Raw genomic sequence first — 19,304 nt, forward strand, 5'->3', positions numbered from 1 at the left:
GCATTTAAGACGAGTTGCAATTGACAAAGTTGTTCTTGTACTCTATCAAATGCATGCTGAAGGTACACAAAAGCCTCAGCGGGAGAAGGTGCAAAGCAGTGAAGGTAATTCATGAACTACAATAAAACTACTTTATATAAATGGTTTGAATGAAGAATCTTTATTCAATCCAAATGACTGCATTGTCCTGGTTTCAGAAACCTGGATATGCTACCTGAAGTACTCGACAGAAATCAGGATACTGTAGCATGTATACACCTTATTCTGTTCTGTAGTAGGAAAAACATTTTTTTCCCCCTTAAGCTTAACCAGTCTCATCCCTCATGCCCTAGCCTGACCAACCCAACTAACAAAAGCAACGTGTACCCCAATCAGAGACAGAGTAGAGTGGGTCTGGACTTTACACATGTAAACAGCATGTCCTTAATATGATCAAAAACAGGATAAACAATATTTGCCTTCAATACATTGCTACTGTATGCCAGAGTGAACTACACATGGTCTGTGAGTTGCTGTTTAATGTTCAGATATTCAAATTTTAAGAGCAGAGGAAACGATGCAGCATTCAAGTTATCGGTAATAAAATAATAAAGCTGTCTGTTAGCATCTGTCAGCATTGCTACAAACATGTATGCAAAGATGGGATGGGGCCACTGTATGCAGTCAACACATAACCTCAGGGTATCATTCATGACTCGCCACCCACTGTGCTACTGGACCTTCGCATTGGGCCTCATGGTGGTTTTCTGCATTACAGTGCAACTATGTTGCAATATTGTGGGACGTCACCACCAATCTCCAGCACCACCCCCCCTTCCCTCCAATAGGGGTTATGAGTCATAGCGTAAACAGTAAGTAGGATGGACGTTAAATCAAATGTATATACAGTACAGCAAAATTTGTGCAATGTGAGAGGTGGAGGCTTTGTAAAGCGTTGGATTGGATTTTCCACAGCCGTGCAGGGGAAATGAGACGTCTCTCTCTGAGTGACAAAGTTCTCAAATTCATCACAATAATGGGCTATGATTCATGCATTTCAGATAGGAGCACCAAATTGGCATAAGTGACAATGGAGACACCGTCCCTAGAGTGTACACGTTGTCCAGACAGACGGATATGTGTGAGAATGGACATTAATAAGCTTATTTCATTCAGCGGACCCTCCATCCATGGCTCCATTTTTATGCATTCAGCTTCTTCTTTAGGACTTGGCAGGATCGCATATGAAGACTTCAATTCTTCTTTGATAAATACCAAACAGTTACAGACCCCAGATATTTTTGTGTGTTTATGTAAGGGTGCTTGTATGTGTCCGCCCATGGATTTACGACAGTGGGAGTCACTTGGCAGAATCTCTGCGGAAAGATATTCAACTAAACAGCAATCTGCTTGTTTGATAAACTAGTGTTGAATGCGGTGTCTCGATCCTTGAACTCAGTACCTGAACTTTGATATCTTAAATTCTTCGTATCATGCATCAAAAGACAAATATTACATTTATGTGCTTTATGTATTTCAACATATTGCTCTTCTGAAAAACACCCCCTGTCTTCCAGCTCTTGCTGTCAGTCCATCTCCACCACCTCTTCACTTCTGGTTCGTTTTGGCGGGGTCGTATTTCTCCCCTCAGCGCTTCTTTGTTGCGGTCTGTTCTTTGGTGAGGGTTTACAGTTCTGGGTCCATCAGTGGGACCAAACCCTGCTTACACAAAGATCATTAAATCAAGGCTTCAAGTCAAAGACGCGGCAGTTCTGGCTGGTGAATTTTGATATACAGCACAACATGAAAACAACTACAATCAAGGCACGACATAATGATGCATCGGAGTACGAAAAGACAATTTAATTTATATAGCTCAGAATCACTAACTGCTTCAAAGCCGTTTAATGTGGGTGAAAAAGCAAAACGCAGGAAGTGCAACAGAGGAGGGCTCCAGAAGGACGTAGAGCAGCTGTGGATGTCGCCACATAGGTGGGCTACGAGACCTCTCAGCCCTGGAGACCTGGAAGGAGGACAGACCACACAGACACAGAGGAGGCGGACAGCATTCAGATAGAAGTGACAGAGAAATAAACAGAGGGAGAGAGACGCATGATAGCGTGCAAACTAGGGAGAGAGGAGGGAAGGTGAGAGGCTGAATCTCTCTGAGATCTCTCACAATCTATCCAAACGTCTGGAGGAGGCACCGACAGCAGGGAGAAAGAGGGAAGTTCCTGGACAGCTGGTGACCCCGCAGAGAGGAAAAGGAGGAGAAAAACTGGAGATAGAGTGTGCGAAAAAAATAGAAAATAAACAAAGCTTGGCAGCGTGTGGGAAACAAACACGCTGCGTGTTAAGTAAAACACAAAACAAAGATGACGCTGTGTTAAATTAAATTTTATGGGTCTGCACTTGAGGAAAACTTCCTAATTTCCAGGAATTTATGAGAATGTTGAGTGGACTTTGGTACCATATTACAGGGAAATTAGAGACTGTAATTGTTCCAAGTTTAATTTAGAGGGTCATAAAGACAGGTCAGTTGTACATGCAAGATGGCAAAACTGCCTTCATGCGAGCGTTCAGCTCAGCACAAATGGTTCCAATAATGAATGTATGATAAACTGCTGTTTACTTGAGTTTCACTGGCTCTTTTCGTACAAGCAAATTCCTACTTTCCCTTTAATCTGCACCAAAATACACGGCCTTTCCAAGAAGCCTCTTTGACAATTATTAGAAAATCTCAGGCCTTAAAAGTAAGGGGTTAACCTGAAGGCTGTTGAATTGACTTTCATGGGACTTTCAAAAGATTCTGTGCACATTGCATAACTCTCAAGGCACATCTGGCCAAAACCAACTCAAAGCAGAATTTACAAATGCTATTCATCCGGCTCTGTTCCTGTTTTGCAGGATAATGAGATTGTTCGCTATGATGACACTTTCACTGTCTCGGGGTAAACAATAGGTCCCTGCATCAAGGTCAAGCTGCATTTCTCGGTGATGTAAGAATTGTGTCCATAGCGGTAGACTTGGCGTAGAGTTCCCGACATGATCTGCAGTTTCCCACAATGCCACTGGATATCTGTAACAGAGAGGACCCAGTCACAGAGGGAATGCAGGCATGTGCATAAACAGGGAATGGTGAGTAAGCTGAGGAGGAACCCTGAGGAGTATGACGTTGGCAATGATCTCACCTGAAATATAAATCTCACAATATCAGTTGATTGAAGTTGAGTTTTACTTTTCACCATCTGGGCTCCAGGACAAGGCAGAACTGCAGTGAGTCCAACAGACATTCACACATCTGGTTTGAGGAATATTTGTTGCATTAAGTGATAACACAGAAACTAGAAACCCCATAAAGAGTCAGAACCCTCCTTAAAACCAGACAATAATTATTTTATTTGAGTTTCTAACATGACTTTTTCAATAAAGAACTGTGTGTTTAAAATTCCTAGTCTGTGAACATTTTCAAGTTCATGCTTTGATCTTGGGTGTCTACTAGGAAATGTTTACAAGCTTTTACAACCCATTGTTTTGTCATAGTGTCCACTGCTGCAGCACCTCTATTCACTATCTGTCTGAACGCCAGTCTCCAGTCAGTGCCTGTCTCTTTAAGGACCCTCTTCCATAAAGCCTTCTTTGATTGGTCAGAGAGTAGGCACCGCCCACTGTGTTTCTGCATCAGCTCTGCCGGGGTATTTGCAACCATGGCTGTGCTGGGGGCAGCTTCTGTATGGATAAAATAATATTGTATTTATGTAGCACTTAGACTGGTTTTATAATCCAAAAAGACAGGAAATATCACTTTCTACAATATTGGACCTTCAAAATAAAATGCCACTTTTAAGTGAGACTTACCAAAATCTGCATATATTTCGAAACCTTTTTAAAATGCGCTTTAGAATATGTGTTGTCTTGTTTCCTCGTGTACTTATTTGCTTTTATTTACAACTATCACAACTTAATCTGCATTGTTAATTTACAGGATTTACAGGGCCCTGCCCATAGGTACATAGGTTTTCTTAAAAGCTTTTTCTATGACTTTTTGCCTTATATGCACATGTAAACGGAGTTTCAGGTCGACTCCAAACAGAGTTTTTGGAAAACTCCGGCCAGGGTGAATGTATTCAGAAACACCATTTTTCAATGTCCACGTCTGGATGGGCAGAAACTGAGCACTCTAAGTATCACTTAGGGTGCTCAGGGTGCTACTTGAATGTGAACTTGGATTATGTGTTATGATGTTGGAGTATTTGAGTTTGCAATGATGGAAAAGAGAGATAAAGACAGGTGCTTACAGTATTTTGCTTTCTAAGAAGATTCTGTAAAGAGCAGTCATGTTTCCAAGCCTCATTCATAATATTTTCTGTTATTGAGCAACCGACTGAAGTAAACAATGTGCTTCCTTTCTGAAACAGTGCTTGCAGTGCTTTTTTTCTGTTACTAAAACCCTGTTTACAAAAACACCCATGCATGTGTGGACTAGGCCTTACATTCTGACTTGTTAAGCACTCTGTAACTTAGTTTAGAGAGTTCTTGCATAACAAACTAATTAAATAAGATTATTAATATTCAATAAAATATTTCTCAGAATTGTTAAGATTGAAGCAAACGTGTAATTTGCTTATACTACAGAAGGTTTTTTATTATGGTATCCATTTGAGATCAGTGGATAGGCGGACCAAAATTACCAAGATATCATTAACAGAAGATTTTAAGAGATAAAACTTCTTAAATGTATAATCCTTACTGACATTATGTCTGATGTCTTCAGTACCTACTCTAAAGGCAGATGATGATAAAAGAAGGCAATCATCATCTATCATCTATGTCCTGGAGTAATTGATATAGGTTGATCGATGACTCACTGAGTGTCAGACTGAGAGTGAGTCACTGAGTTCAAGCTCTCTGCGGCTTTTAATCTGTAGCCTGGAGACATATTGTGTTTGACCAAGCATAAAATACATTAATAAAAGTTGAATTGATTTAAATCACAATTTATTTTTCCTATTTGTCATATTGGTTTTTTTTTTTTTAAGATCTACAGTATGTCAATAAATAAAATAATACACTAATGCCTGGTGATTTTCCTTTCATCCTAACAGTACCAGGCTTTATACATCACCAGAATATGCAGAATATGTCCAATAAAATACATCTACGTAATCATGTATATGACCATGACTCATTCATGGGCACACACACAGAGTGAGTCATCTATCACTCTGTATCAGTTACTCCGGTTTTCCCTCACCCTCCTTCTCTCCCTTTTCTCTTTAATGCATTACAGAGCATGTCCAGTCACAGTGTGACTCAAGCAGCACAGACATGCTGCTGCAGGACACCACCACCAGGTGAAAGTTTGCTGCTTTCAGTGCCACACGTTTCTCCTGCATTATTCATAATTTATTTTATAAACAACGATATTGATGTTATACAGCAGAATCAAACTACTAAACTAAAATTAGAAGTGCACTGCTGCAATACTTTTTAGGCCACTTGGGGGCAGTGAAAATAACTTTTGAATACAACATAGACATATAATGACCTTTTAAATGTGCAGTGTGTAGGATCTTTTGGCAGAAACTGATAATAACAATCATTATTATATTCTTAATTGGTGTATAATCACCTGAAAATAAGAATGCTTGTGTTTTCGTTTACTTAGAATGAGTCTTCTCTTGTCTTAAAAGTGAGCAGGCTCTCTTCTACGAGGTCCACCATGTTGCACCGCCATGTTTCTACAGTAGCCCAGAACGGACAAACCGAACGCTGGCCCATGAGAAGGCCTTTCAAGTTTTTAGTGGCGAGGTGAAGGGTGTTCACATTGCAAACTGCAATCTGCCATCACACAGCTAGATGCAAAACATTACGTTTTTAAGTCGATGTGGCGAACTTTTACCAGTTGCTTATTCACACATCCAGCAGTAACAAACCACTTTTTGAAACGACCAATCTTGTCCCCAACACTTTATTAAAGCGTAATCAGCCTAGTTAAAAATGTGCTTAAAAAAATGGCTTGCATGAAAAAGTGTTGGTGTTGTTTACATTGCAAGAAATGTGGAGCACCAGGAGGAGGTTTTCAGGTCTTGGGCAGAGAGAACTCACTCAACTCGCCGTTACTTTACTTCCCGAAAACTCTTCGACACAGTGATGCACTTGAGTGCCGTGCTGGGTTAGACGACATCTGTGGGAAATATTGGCCCTTGCTTTTGAAATGATTTGTGCTTGAACTGAATTGTTTTAAAAGAGTTCAAACCCTGCTTATATTAAAACATAACTTGTGAGATGTTTTCAACAGGTTGTCAGTAAAATTATCTTAGCCCTTAATTATAAACACCACTTTTGAACATAAAATGATGCCCTTGCCAACATTCGCATTCACAACACCAGTGACATTCTCTTTGCTGTGATGTTGGTTTCTTCGTTTTCTTTGGGGGTTTTTTTTTCAGCTACTAAATGTTCCACTATGTTCACCAGCTTGGTTTTGAGCAGGTAATTTACAACTGGCTTAACAGAGATTTTTAGCTAGGAACAGCTGCCTGCTTTGGCAGAAACAGCGCTATGACAGCAGTGAGAATGAACCAAAACAGGACATTTGTGGCCAGACATCTAAACAATGAGCTCGGTTAAACTCTGTAAAGCTGAGAGGAGCTGCAGAGTCAGTTGATAAATCTTTGTGGGGTCATGACAACGAACGACCTCCTTCTCATTTTCACACTGAGAAAAATGTTTCGAATTAATTTTTATTAACGCTCTGCTGCGACACAACCGATGCAGCATTTGGGGAAACGAGGTCAAAACTGCTCTTAATTAGCACAACACTGAAATAAACACAGTCCTGGCCAAACATCTTCACCAGTAGATTATACAACCGCAGATGTTAAGAACAACAGCAGCAGCCAACATAAACTGTATAGAAACAGCGAAAGAGAACATTTTGACAGGCAGAGAAAACATCGTCATTGTTGAGGCTCATTTCCTTTCTGTGCCCTTACATGTAAACTCAAAGCATCCAGGAAATCATCCGTACGACATCTGCTTATTCAGATTCTTTCATAGGCAGTAAAGAATGCATTTCAAGGATTAGCTGGCAGGTGGCTCGACATGCAACACAATCAAAAACATCCACGAGAAGTCAGAACTCACATGAGTGAGTTGTGAGGGTGGGCTGCAGGTGTTCGTCTGCGGTCAGAAAAAAAAAACTTTTGAGAGTTGAAGTATTTTCATGAATCACTTCGCATAAATCATCTAAATAAAATAGTTTACACACTATGTAATGAGCGATGCCTACTGATTAAAACATAATTGTTCATACATTAGAGGTCGGCAGTAATTCAACAACATCATTTATCATCTCTTACAATAATCATTTCATGACAATCATCCGGCTTGCATGTGAAAGAGGACTGCATTAGCATTGAACTCCTGTGACACTGTCAACCTCAGGGTGGACAGTTTATAAATAATGACCGCAACAGATGCGCCAGAACCTGAGATATCGTCTATTTTAATTCCAAGTATTCTTCTCCCTTGTTAAAACCGGCCTCCTAACTGTCATCACTTGAGCCAATTTATCAGATTTCACAAAGCTCCCTCTGGAGCCACAAAAAAGTTTTAACCAAGTCGTTTCCTCCGGCAGTAGTTCTCCCTGAAAACAGACCCGTAAACAGACTTTGATCTGTGACATCGGTGGAGTTTCGCTTAACGACCATAACAAGCAGGACTGCACACTCATGCTGCACAGCCAAATACCGAATAAACCAACAGCATGTTTGTTTTAACATTTTCTAGATGAGATCCCAAACTAACCAAGGATACTGCACCAAAATGAACATGCATAATATGATGCACACATTTATTTGATGGAGTGTCACATGCATAAAAAAGAGTAAACATAATGTGTCTTCAGTTAAGAGCTGCAACAAGATTTTGCACAATATAAACTGTGTAATACTGAGATGATATTGGGCAGGTTTCAACCATCTGGGTACCCGGTGTGTCACCCTCTGCTGTAGTGGCCGCTAATGTCACGACAAAAGAGCCAGATTTTGGTTTGTCCAGTCTAGACTACTGCAGTGGTGCAACATGGCAGACTCTGTGGAAGAGGACCTGCCCTTGTGCTGCATTCACATGCTCCTCAGATGGTCTCATTTCCCCAGCTGAGAAGTCGTTCTTCGGACATTGGTGTGTTCATGTGCGTCATGTCGGAATGCAGGAGCAACATGGACGTCATAAAAATGTTTTACAGTTCATCGCCCCAAGCATTTAAACAAGACACGGACAGCTGTTTTTAAGTATTTTAATGTCACGGAAGGACAAAGGGAACCATTCAATGACTATGTAAAACATGACTTTGACAAAAGTTTCTTACAATCTAGCCAATATTTACTTTTGTCTGTAATATTTTCAGCATCATTTGATGTCAACTCGTGTACCAAAATGCGAGATTCCAAATGGATTTGAAATTACGTTATTTACACCCTCAACATGCGGTGCTTTTAGCTTAGCAGCTACAGTGAAGATTTAGGATTTGAACAGGGTGTAAATAATGTGTCTCAATAATAAGGTGTCTTTTCAAATCTATTTGGGATCTTGGAGCATTTAGAAACTTGGATTGCCTTGGACTAGTGTTGTAGTCAAGACTGCACCAACCGAGACCAAGACATTGCAGAGACCAGAGAGTACCGAGACCGAGACAAGGCCAAGACATTTGGAGGTTGAGACCGAGACAAGACCAAGACCATATATATCAAAGGAAAATCATAACAAAACATCAAAATGTGAGATTTCTTTTTTTTTTAGCTGGGGGAAATCTTTACACTACCAAAGATTTGAAGTTATTAGCTGTTTTTGAGAGGATCCTTTTTCACTCTTATCAGTAAGGCATGGACAAAAGGCCTATCAGCAGTGGTCGTTACCAGTTTTGTTCAAAAAACCCGAGTCCGCCCAGTCCGAGACCGAGACAAGACCGAGTAAAAATGCCCTCGATTCCAAGACAAGACCAAGAACCTCAAAAAATGGTCTTGAGACCAGTCTCGAGACCAAGACCGAGCTCGAGTACTACAACACTACCTTGGAAGTTCTATCGAGCAATTTTTTTTTTTTTTGTTGTTGTTGTTGTTGTTTTTCTGTTCTTTGTCACATTTTAAAAACAAGTCCCCATCTACGTCAGTTGTTGTTGTTTTGCTGTGAAGCCCCAGAAATGTGTTGTAGGCTACAAAACTTCACCCAACTTTCTATTGGCTTGAGGGTGAGAGTGCAATGACTGAATTTGCATTTTTAGGTGAACCTGTCCTTTAAAGCCAATTTGACATAGTGGCCAAACTGTGTATTTATGTCACATGAAGCACCCTGGCCAGAAAATACTTTTTCTCCATATGCTTACAACATAAATGAAGCATGTGTAATCCAATCCTCTCTTCATACATTTACACAAACACCGTATTTTTTTTTATTTTTTTTTTACATTTTTCACTCTATAACGAAAACACAGTGATCCTTAGCTCCAGTTGATTGGATAAAGGATCCCTCTAATCCTACACACTGGTCCTTTACGGGGAAATCAAAAGGGTAACATGTTGATGACTTCATAGTGCATATTTCATATAAATCACATATTTCACGTATTTCATGTAACTCTTCATGTAACATGCTTCAGTCCCACATCTGTAAAGTTTTGACTGCACAAAACCTGCGTGAACTTCACGCCATAATTTACTGACATGATCCTTCCTTGATAAAAATGTCAGTTTCTGGGCAGGATTCTCCAAATCTTTCTTAAAGCACTGTTATGACAAATTGATTTCATATTGGCGGCTTAATCAAATTGGATTAAGTGATACGCCAGGCTGCCCTTAAATTGATTAAACTTCCACATGGATCTAGATGGATGGTCATTTATAAGCATTTCACAACGGAAATCATTGTGTGTTTTTGCACTCATCTGGCTCGAGGATGCACTTCCATATGTTGTCTTGTGATTTTTGACACGTAAACTGTTCCCCGCCTTTCAGCCTGAACAGAACATTCGTCTCCTCAACCCATCTTTCCAACAGGTGTTTTTTCCTTCATCCAAAGTGTTTTAGCCCAGCGGACTGCAGCTGACTGGATGTTGTGCAATGTACTGAGATATATGAACTGGTGAATTTGGCTTCGTCTCTTCGCAGGACACTTCACCACCAACATTTTTCTTTTCCTCCCAGTCTTCTTGGATAGCTTCAGATGATGACTGCGATCCAATCACTCATGTCAAGGATCCTGACATATGAACGAGGGCAAAGCATACCAACATATCAGATGCATCTGGGAGAACTTATAAGGAGTGATATAAATAAGATAAAATCACTGGTAACATAGAGGTAAGACATCCCGATAAATAGAGAAAAATGGAGTGTGAGTTGAGGAAAGTCTTCCAGAGATTAGATTTTATGGACGCCAGCACCTGTCTCATGTCATTTAATCCATACTGCCCTCTAGTGGGGCATCCCAAGCCTCTTTTACAGTCATACAGAGATAATTGTCAGTACTGACCTCTACATTTTTACAAGTTTATACAGTAATATATATAAATATATACAGTAATATATATATATATATATATATATATATATATATATATATACACACACATATATATATATACATATATATTAAGTAATGTAATCAAAGTATTGCAATATGAAAGTAATGTCACTTGATTGCTTTCCATTACTTTTGAATTACTTCAGTACCAAATATATGCAAATAAAGACAAGAGAAAATAAATATCAATAAGTGACTATTATTTAATCTTAATGAAGTGTGTGTGTTCTTACAGAATACACACTCGTCTATTTGGCCTCACTCAAGACCAGAATGATGTCTAACCCTTGGACCCTCAATTCGAGTGAGGAAAAGCTTGCCATATGGAAAAAAAAAAAACTTAACAGGAGGGAAAAAAGATGGAAGAAACCTCAGGAAGAGCCACAGAGGAGGGATCCCTCTCCCAGGACGGACAGACATGCAGTAGATGTCGCATGTACAGAACAGAACAAAATTGTGACCTGTCAGTAACCTCTTTTTTACTTTAAGTATCTGTAATCTAATTACATCTTTTTTTCTCCCTGTAATTTTACCAGAATACAATAACCATTTTTTGGTATTACGTAACACCGTTACATGCGTTTCATTTCTCCCCAAGCCTGGTAACAGTGTATATTGGGATAGGTTGAATCTGTGATATTTCCTGAGATGGTTATCGTACTGTGAAATAAACAAGATTGTTTGCTGATGCTATCATGCAGGCCTTTATTTCACTAAAGCTCAAAATTCCCCTATGATTTAACGGTTGTCAAAAAATGTGGGTTTGGGGGTGTGAATTTTTTTGTCTTCTGTGCATGCCAGAAAAAGTTGAAGAAAAAATGGTTCTCGTCTAATTTGATGAGATAGGTCTTATTAGTGGTCCTGGTATTGTGCATGATGTCATGTCTCGCTGGAAATACACGACAGCAATTATTAATGTTATTAGTTACACCTGTGCTTTTCCGACAACAAGTCAAACTGCCTGCTGTGAAAGAGGCTGACTTGGAGACGTGAGGGGTTAAAACTTGTCCTGCATAAAGAGCTTAGCCCAGTATCATGAAACAGACCCCACAACCCCGCCCCAATGAACCTACTGACAGGTCATAAGACCTCACTTTACACTCAACCCCCACCCACTGTGTGAGAGTTGTCAGACAAGTCTGACAGATTCTGGGATACAAACCAGTATGGCAAGCATAGAACTGCTTTATTTTGTCCAACTCAACAACTGTTGAGTGTTTGGTGAATCGAGTAAATGCCTCATGGTTTTCCTGTGTGATGAAATCTTTTGAAACGACTCACGATCAACATAAATTTAGTCATTGTACTCTCCTCTAGTCTTGGTCAATCATGTCATGGATTTACACTGAATTCATCGTAAACCTCGTTACGCAAGTAACAATGAAAGTAAAGTTCTTTCAAATAAAGCTCTTTCTTGCTTTATATTCATTGCTTTTGCAGTCTTAAATCTAACCAAAGCATTGCAACATTCCCAGGCCATAAAATCAAGAGGCAAATAAAAGTCATTCAGAAACACTTTATCTTTTCTTTGTGCAGTTTAACACACTTTTAGACAACTTTAAATATAAAACAGTAAATGTCCTTTGGTCCTTGTAAATCTCATAGTGTGCAGTGCATTCAGCAGCCTCCACCCGTTACCTGAAACACCCAGTCCCGACCCACATCAACGAACAATCCTTTTACAGTAACAAGAAGAAATCTGTCTTCCTTCTCCAAAATTTAGGATTAGCGTAGCAGAGACCTCGATTCTTAATTCCTCCAAGTGAAGCCCATTTTTGGACATGAGTAGAGGAATCAGTCATTCTTCTCTCTCTTCTCTCTGCGCGCCTTTCGCTTGAGCTGAAGTGTCTTCAGCTCAGTCATGGTTGAAAAGGTCCTATACACCCACACCATCTGTTGATGTACAACAAACATTCATATAAGCAGGTGTTGAGTGCTTTTGACATGTTATTTGATGTGACAAGGATGAGGATAACGATAAAAGCTTACCACAATGATGACGGTATTCAGCAGAAGAGGAATCGAGTAGACCAAAGATATGAACATGCCCTTGGAATCAAAGTACTGGAAATTAGAAAAGGACCTGCAAAAAACAATGATGAGATTTTCTTTATTACGGTACTCGTGAGCCTCCACACACACATTATTTCACTCATTAAAGCAACAAAATAAGATACTGCTGAACAGTGGTCTTACTTCCAGTTCATGGCTGCCAGCTCATTTAGATATTCAGCAGTGTACACCAGGATAACTGTGGAGAGAAATCACGTCAGTCATGTCAGAAAATGAGCTTTTGTTCAACAAATCCAAACAAGGTATACAGAACTTTCAGATATGGTTAACTAGTTTTGAGGTATATCTGCCTTTACTGGTAACACACACACACACACACACACACACACACACACACACACACACACACACACACCAATAAGTAGTCATCATTACTTTAGTACTTTTATTACTTTAGATGAATTAGAATAAATCTTATTTGATTCCCAAGAGGACATTTTGGATTACAGCAAAGCCGGCAGACCAGTGAAGTAGGTAGGAACAGGAATCAAATTAAATCGAATCAGTGAATTCAAAGGCAGTATCTGCGAAGAAATCTTTATTTTTGATGAAACCACCAGCTTGAAGTCACTGTCACTGTTGTTGTAAAAAACCCTAACTTACTGTGGACGAATTAGAAAATATAAATGACAGCTGGCATAAAACCAAGGCTGAAAAATGTTTTAATCAAAAAAAGCATTAAATCATGACCTTAAAATCGAAGGTCAAATCAAATTGTGTATTTGGAAATTCATGACACCCCTACTGTGGATAAAGGTAGAGCTGCAATGATTAAACGATTAATCTATTAGTTGTCAACTATTAAATCAATCATCCACCGTTTTGCGAATCGACTAATCTGTTTGGGTAATTAAAAAAACATCTAAATTCTCTGATTCCACTTTCTTAAAAGTTAATATGTTTCTACTCCTCTATGACAATAAACTGAATATCATTGGTTGGAAACCAAACTGGACATTTGATGATGTCATCTTGGACCCTAGGAAACACTTTATTTAACATTTTATAGACCAAATATCATCAATTAATTGACAATGATTATAATTGTTAATTGCAGACCTAAATAAAAGCAGTGTATGTGCAAAACCCACAGAGACGTTTTCTGATATTCCAGATCAGAGAAACAGCAAAAGCTTTTTAGAGTACTGCCTTTTCAATAATACAACTGTGATGCTGTACAACCTGGTATCATCAATTTCACTCACTGCTCAGATGCATGCAACCAGGATGCTAAAATACAGGTACATCACAGAAAACTGTATCAAGACTGTTGACTCAACATTTGTCACAACACATTTGCCAGTTTTGCACCATACTCAAACTTTACGTGAACATTTAGGAAGTATTTAATTATACCCAGTGTCAAACAACAGTTTTCGTTAAGGCTAATTCTTATAGTTTTCTTTCTTACTTACTTACCCATGAGCAGGAAGTGAAGTATCTGAGCTCTGTAATATCTGCAGGTCACCACAGTCAAACACAAACACACAGCATGAAACACCAACAGTCCGACGAGCCAAGGCTCCGACCACTGCACCTAAACAATAAAATAAAAGCACACATTGGGAAGCTGTTTCTGTGAAATAATAACTGAACCGAAATACACCTGCTCCAAGCGGCGTGGTTAAATAAATACAATCGATCCGTGACAGCTAGCTCAGAGCTAGCTTAGCCCCTCGAGCGATGAAATGAGCTGTGACGTTCACTTACAGACATGAGAAACGTCCATATCGATGTAATTCTTAAATTGCTGAACGCATCGATGGGGATAGAGCTAACATTCTCGGCTTTCTGGTCCGTCATCTTCACAAAACCGCCTTCGATGGCGTTTAATGTAAACAAATCGAGACCACGGAAGGGAACGTACTGTCGCAGTAGAATGACGTCACGGCGGCGACTCGCAAAGACGTTGGGAAAACTCTCTTCCGGTCACAACGTCTTAGTTTTTATTTATTTATTTATTTATTTATTTATTTATTTATTGAACAATTTTATTTTTTATATTTTTAAGAAGTAAATTCTATTTTTTAAGTCTATTTCTAAGTCTTTTTTTTTTTTTTTTTTTTGCAAATTTTAAATGGAAGTCAAATATGATTTCAAATCTGTAACTTTAAAAGCGTGACAGGAGGACAATCTTTCAAGCCATTTCATTTTATAGATGTCCTATTTTGATAAAATAATAATTAAATTGATTATATACATTTCATGTGGGGAGAAGTTGGACTTGTTAAAGATGAGTAAAATATCAATCTTTTTTAGAGTGACATCTTTTTCAAGCATTGCTGAAAGGTATTTCTGTTAATCAAGCCAAAAGGCAGTAGTATGGAAACAATCTGTGAAAATACGTTCAATAGTTTCTCCCTCACAATCACAGAAAGAGCATCTGTTGCTTACATCAGGGAAAAAAACGACAAATATTGTTTTTTACAGGATAGTACCCATGTATAATTTTGAAAGGAAACTCTTTGATTGCATTGGTTTGCTTGCTTGCTTTGCTTGAGTCCAGAAGTGGTCAGTTCATAGTGAGCCTTTTTGTTCAAAATGAATTTTTTTTGTATTATAATGTATATGTTGTGTGCATATTTTCTCCTTTACTGTGTTACCTTTTTTATGTTTCATGTTATATAATTTGTTCGTATCTACCATTCATGCTGTGGTTATGGTAAACTAGAAATCCGTTTTAATAAAGTTTTTCTTGGAAATGTGTGTGTCTGTGACTGTCTATGTACTTGACCTTGTGCCACCATGTTAAAGGTCCAGTGTGTAGGACTTAGTGGCATCTAGTGGTGAGGTTGCAGATTGCAACCAGTGACATACCCCTCGCCTCATCCTCCCCTATAGAGTGCTGTAGTATTGAGTCTATGAGTATTTTGGTTTTTCGGTTAATCGATATTCACGTTTCGTTCTACGACATAAAATACATCAATAAATGTCCCACAATTTAATTATAATACGTTAACGTGTCTAACCCTAACCCTTTAAAAAAACAAGAATAACAAGTGACTACGTTTTGGTGCACAATTTATTAACATTTTATCACAAACAAACATACAAACATGATTTGCAAAACCCCTAAAACTGAACAAACTTACACAACCAGTGGCAGTGAAATGCTGGGGACTAAAGTTCAAAAGTCACACCCTTACATTTCAATCTGAGAATCCTCTTAAACTTGTACAACTCTCTTGAAATCAGCAGTCCAGCTGCTCCACTCGGAGTAGAGGTGGTGTACTGGTTTCTTCCTCACTGTGTGTGTGTCCACAACCTTTCAGCACTGAATTACTCGTCTTTTGAAGGTAATTCTTTACGATCATTTCCCTATTCCTTCTTTCCTGACTGTAACAGGTATCTGCCCCGAATCACTTTATTACACATTACCCTTCTGCACACATGCAAAATCCAGAAAACATTCTCCTAATGAAAAAAGGCACACACGTTTTTAATGTTTAAACTAGAGGTTAATAGGTGCGTGAGCAATATGTGACTGAGGGTGAAGGGGTACATATATAAAGAGAGCAATTTCACTAATTTTATGATCGTAAGCAAATATATATATATGGACAGTTGAGTGAAACTATCAAATAATTACTTTCATTATTGATTAATCTGCTGATCATTTTCACAGATAATCATTTTGTCTTTCTGTCATAAAGGTGTAAAAAAAGTGAAAAATGCTCATCAACATCCAAAACTCAAATGGACGTCTTCAAAATGTTTTCCTTGTCCAACCAATAGTCAAAAACCCAAAGACTCTTCATTTACTATCATAAAAGGACAAAGAAAAGCAGCAAATTATTACATTTAAGAAGCTGGAACCAGCAAATGTTTCACATCTGTGCTTGAAAAACGACTAAAATGATTAATCAGTTATCAAAATAGTCGGCAATTCATTTTCATTAATGGTAGAAATAACACTTGTGCTTTTCAAAATGTCTGCCGTGTAAAAGGCTGATTCGCCTACAGCAAAAAAAAAAAAAAAAGGCATATTTCCATTACGATTTATGGAAACAAATACAAAATTGTGATTTAAAATACACAAACTTTATAAACATATTAATAATCTTTGGTCAGTGTCCATGGGTTTACTCGTATGCACAGGACAGTTTGCAAAGAAACTGCAGGAGGCACGTGTGGCTCAGCTCAGGACGTGTTTCTCCCCGGATGAAAGTCGGGGACGAAGGTCGCGGCCACTGTGATCGGAGTCGAGTAGCCGAGGGCAAAATTGTACAGACCGAGCATTAGACACTTCCAGCTGGCGCGAAGTGCTTTACCAACATTCTGAAAGACAAACACACAGACAGATTAATCATTAATTCTGTAGAGTTCAACACTAATGCAATAAAGGTAAATCAATATTAGAGCCTGGCCTATTTATCAGTCAACCAAAATTGGCCCATCAGGGGTTTGTCAGTATCAGCCTCAAAAATCCAGTATCGGTCGGGCTCTAACTAATATGGATCATGGTTGATTAACACATTTGTGCACCAAATATGATTGCTTCCCTCCCACACAATCACGTCCTAATTATTTTTATTCCCACATTATTTAGATTCAGAATCAGGTTAAAAAAATATGAGATTTAAGAACTGACACAGGACATGAGATCACAAAGAAGCCGTTTGAAAGAAAACCCTTCACATGTGATGTTTGAGAACAATAGCACCACAGGAGGAGAGCTGCAGTCTCCATTTATCCCTGAAAATGGTCCCTGAACGCCCCATGAACTCTATTGTCTCCTGTTTTTGAACAGGAAAGGGCTGACCGGCTGAAGCGGATACAGGACGTCAGATGTTTGAAAAAAATAGAGCAAAAACAATCCCTCGTCCTCACTGTAGTGTGTAAAAATGACTCACTAGTTTGATTTATTAATGATAACGTGTCTAAAGTTAAAACTGATTAATGAGTAAACTGTTAAACTAATGAAATAAAAAGTAAGGTACAGACTATAATTAAAGTAATTATTATTCAGCAACTTAAAAAAAAAAAAGTGGACTTAGTGGACATTGATTAATGATCGATCTCTCTCACTGTGAACTTTCTCACTTCAGTTATTAATAGTAGCCTGTCAGTGTGTTTCACAGATTTATGTAGGCCATGAGTAACTGATAAGTCGGTTACTGCTCAGTATAAATAAGAGTCCCAGGTCACTGATAAACTTTGTTCAAACAGTAAAAATACCTCGGATTTTTCTCATACTGCGCTGCAGTTATTCTTAATGAACAAAAATAAAATTAATGTTGTGCACAAGGTATCATTATGAGATTGATTTGTATGTAGGATCAATTTCATTGTTTTTATTCTACTGATTGGTGATCAGCTGAACTCATTTCATTTCCCCTTCCACAGTGATCAACAATATGTTAGAATAATTTGAATGATGCTGATGGATTGGTGTCATATTGAGTTCACATTTCAACTCACCCCAATCCAAACTACAAGAAAAGACAAAGAAAAAAAAGACACTATGTTTTTGCAGGGAGGAAACATTTCAAGCAAAATGTTAAACAGCACAACAACAAAAAAACAACTATCACTTCCTTCTCGATCGCTGCAGTGCTATCAGAAACCAACTGATAAGAGTCTGTTATTATTCATTCTTAACAAGCGTGTCAGGCCACTGATGAGTATTGAACTGTATTGAGTTCAATATGAGTATTGTTGTTGTTTGAGGTCATTTACTTATCAGTCACACGTGAGTCGGGGCAATAAAAGCAATCAGGCTGGTCAATAGGCCACTGATGTTGTCAAAGGAACTCATCTGATCTCATCATCTCTACAGACTGTGTTGTATGAACAGAAATGAAACATTCAACCAGTTATAAAATTATAAGTGCAAACCAGCTGAGATTGAAGTTAGTCGACAACATGTTTCAAAGGATGTTCTTCTGTGTCCTCCAGAGAGGCCAGAGAGGAGACAACTGATTTGTGTAGATTACTACGTCATACTATATATTTCAAACAACTGGATTGTGGCTGATAAATGCCATGTTGAAACAATTGTGGTTCACAGTCCAACTACCAGAGCTGGGCAATATATCAAGATTATCATTAACATGATACAAGACCGTATATTGAGTTGGAATTGTGTTAATATTGAGGTATTTGATGTTTTTGCCATGTGAGATTTAAAAATAAGTTCTAATACATTTCAAAGTAAAGCCTAAAGTATAACAACATATCTCAAGAAATTGTGAGAAGAAAAAAAAAAAAAAGACACCAACCTTCTTTACTTTCTTGTACTGCTCTTTCTTCCTCTTCTTCTTCTCTGCTTTTGCCTCATCATCCATCAGCGGCTCGTACCTCTCTGGCAGAAACGCAAAATGGATTTCTCTGTGGCAAGTCTCAGTTTGTCTGCTGTCCTCGGATCCCGAGTGATGCAGACTCTCCTGCTGATCCACACTGTCCACATGCCGCTGGTATTTAGACGCTCGTATGTTTAGAGTCTCGGCTGCTGCTGCTGAATTTCTGTCAAACAGCATTGATGAAAGAGATTTAGGCTTCATGTTGCCCGCTTGCTGCAGCTCTCAAGGATGTAGCAAAAAGTACCACTTTCCCTCAGAGGGTCAGGTATGTTGTCAACAGTCGTTATTGTGCATGAGTGGAAGTGCATTCCAGTGGACCGCCTTGTGTGCAGGATTTGGCACAGAGCCCTTAAAGGTGCAAATTCT

General features: G+C 38.7%; 2 protein-coding genes across 2 annotated transcripts; both read right to left on the reverse strand.

Annotated features, from left to right (window-relative positions):
- Positions 1-12,064: 12,064 nt before the first annotated feature.
- tmem18 (transmembrane protein 18) lies at positions 12,065-14,531 on the reverse strand. The gene is made up of 5 exons (XM_084377833.1): positions 14,347-14,531; positions 14,056-14,173; positions 12,760-12,814; positions 12,553-12,646; positions 12,065-12,456 (listed from the first exon to the last, which is right to left on the reverse strand). Exons 1-5 carry the CDS (start codon positions 14,437-14,439, stop codon positions 12,358-12,360), a joined length of 459 nt encoding a protein of 152 aa, XP_084233959.1. The 5' UTR covers positions 14,440-14,531; the 3' UTR covers positions 12,065-12,357.
- Positions 14,532-15,640: 1,109 nt separating this feature from the next.
- On the reverse strand, positions 15,641-19,215 carry LOC311271284 (required for drug-induced death protein 1-like). Its single transcript, XM_084376883.1, has 2 exons — positions 18,858-19,215; positions 15,641-16,914 (listed from the first exon to the last, which is right to left on the reverse strand). Exons 1-2 carry the CDS (start codon positions 19,137-19,139, stop codon positions 16,777-16,779), a joined length of 420 nt encoding a protein of 139 aa, XP_084233009.1. The 5' UTR covers positions 19,140-19,215; the 3' UTR covers positions 15,641-16,776.
- Between the last annotated feature and the right edge of the window lie 89 nt (positions 19,216-19,304).

This window comes from Pagrus pagrus, assembly GCF_965226575.1.
Source record: "Pagrus pagrus genome assembly, chromosome: 16".
Classification (NCBI taxonomy): domain Eukaryota; kingdom Metazoa; phylum Chordata; class Actinopteri; order Spariformes; family Sparidae; genus Pagrus; species Pagrus pagrus.

Bases quoted from the DNA above. Each gene is read 5' to 3' on its own strand.
- tmem18 (XM_084377833.1), bottom strand. From the start codon at position 14,439: ATGACGGACCAGAAAGCCGAGAATGTTAGCTCTATCCCCATCGATGCG. The intron at 14,174-14,346 runs GTAAGTGAACGT...TTTATTGTTTAG, and splicing joins TATGGACGTTTCTCATGTCT to GTGCAGTGGTCGGAGCCTTG. The intron at 12,457-12,552 runs GTAAGCTTTTAT...GTACATCAACAG, and splicing joins TGAATACCGTCATCATTGTG to ATGGTGTGGGTGTATAGGAC.
- LOC311271284 (XM_084376883.1), bottom strand. From the start codon at position 19,139: ATGAAGCCTAAATCTCTTTCATCAATGCTGTTTGACAGAAATTCAGCA. The intron at 16,915-18,857 runs GTTGGTGTCTTT...TTTGTCTTTCAG, and splicing joins AGTACAAGAAAGTAAAGAAG to AATGTTGGTAAAGCACTTCG.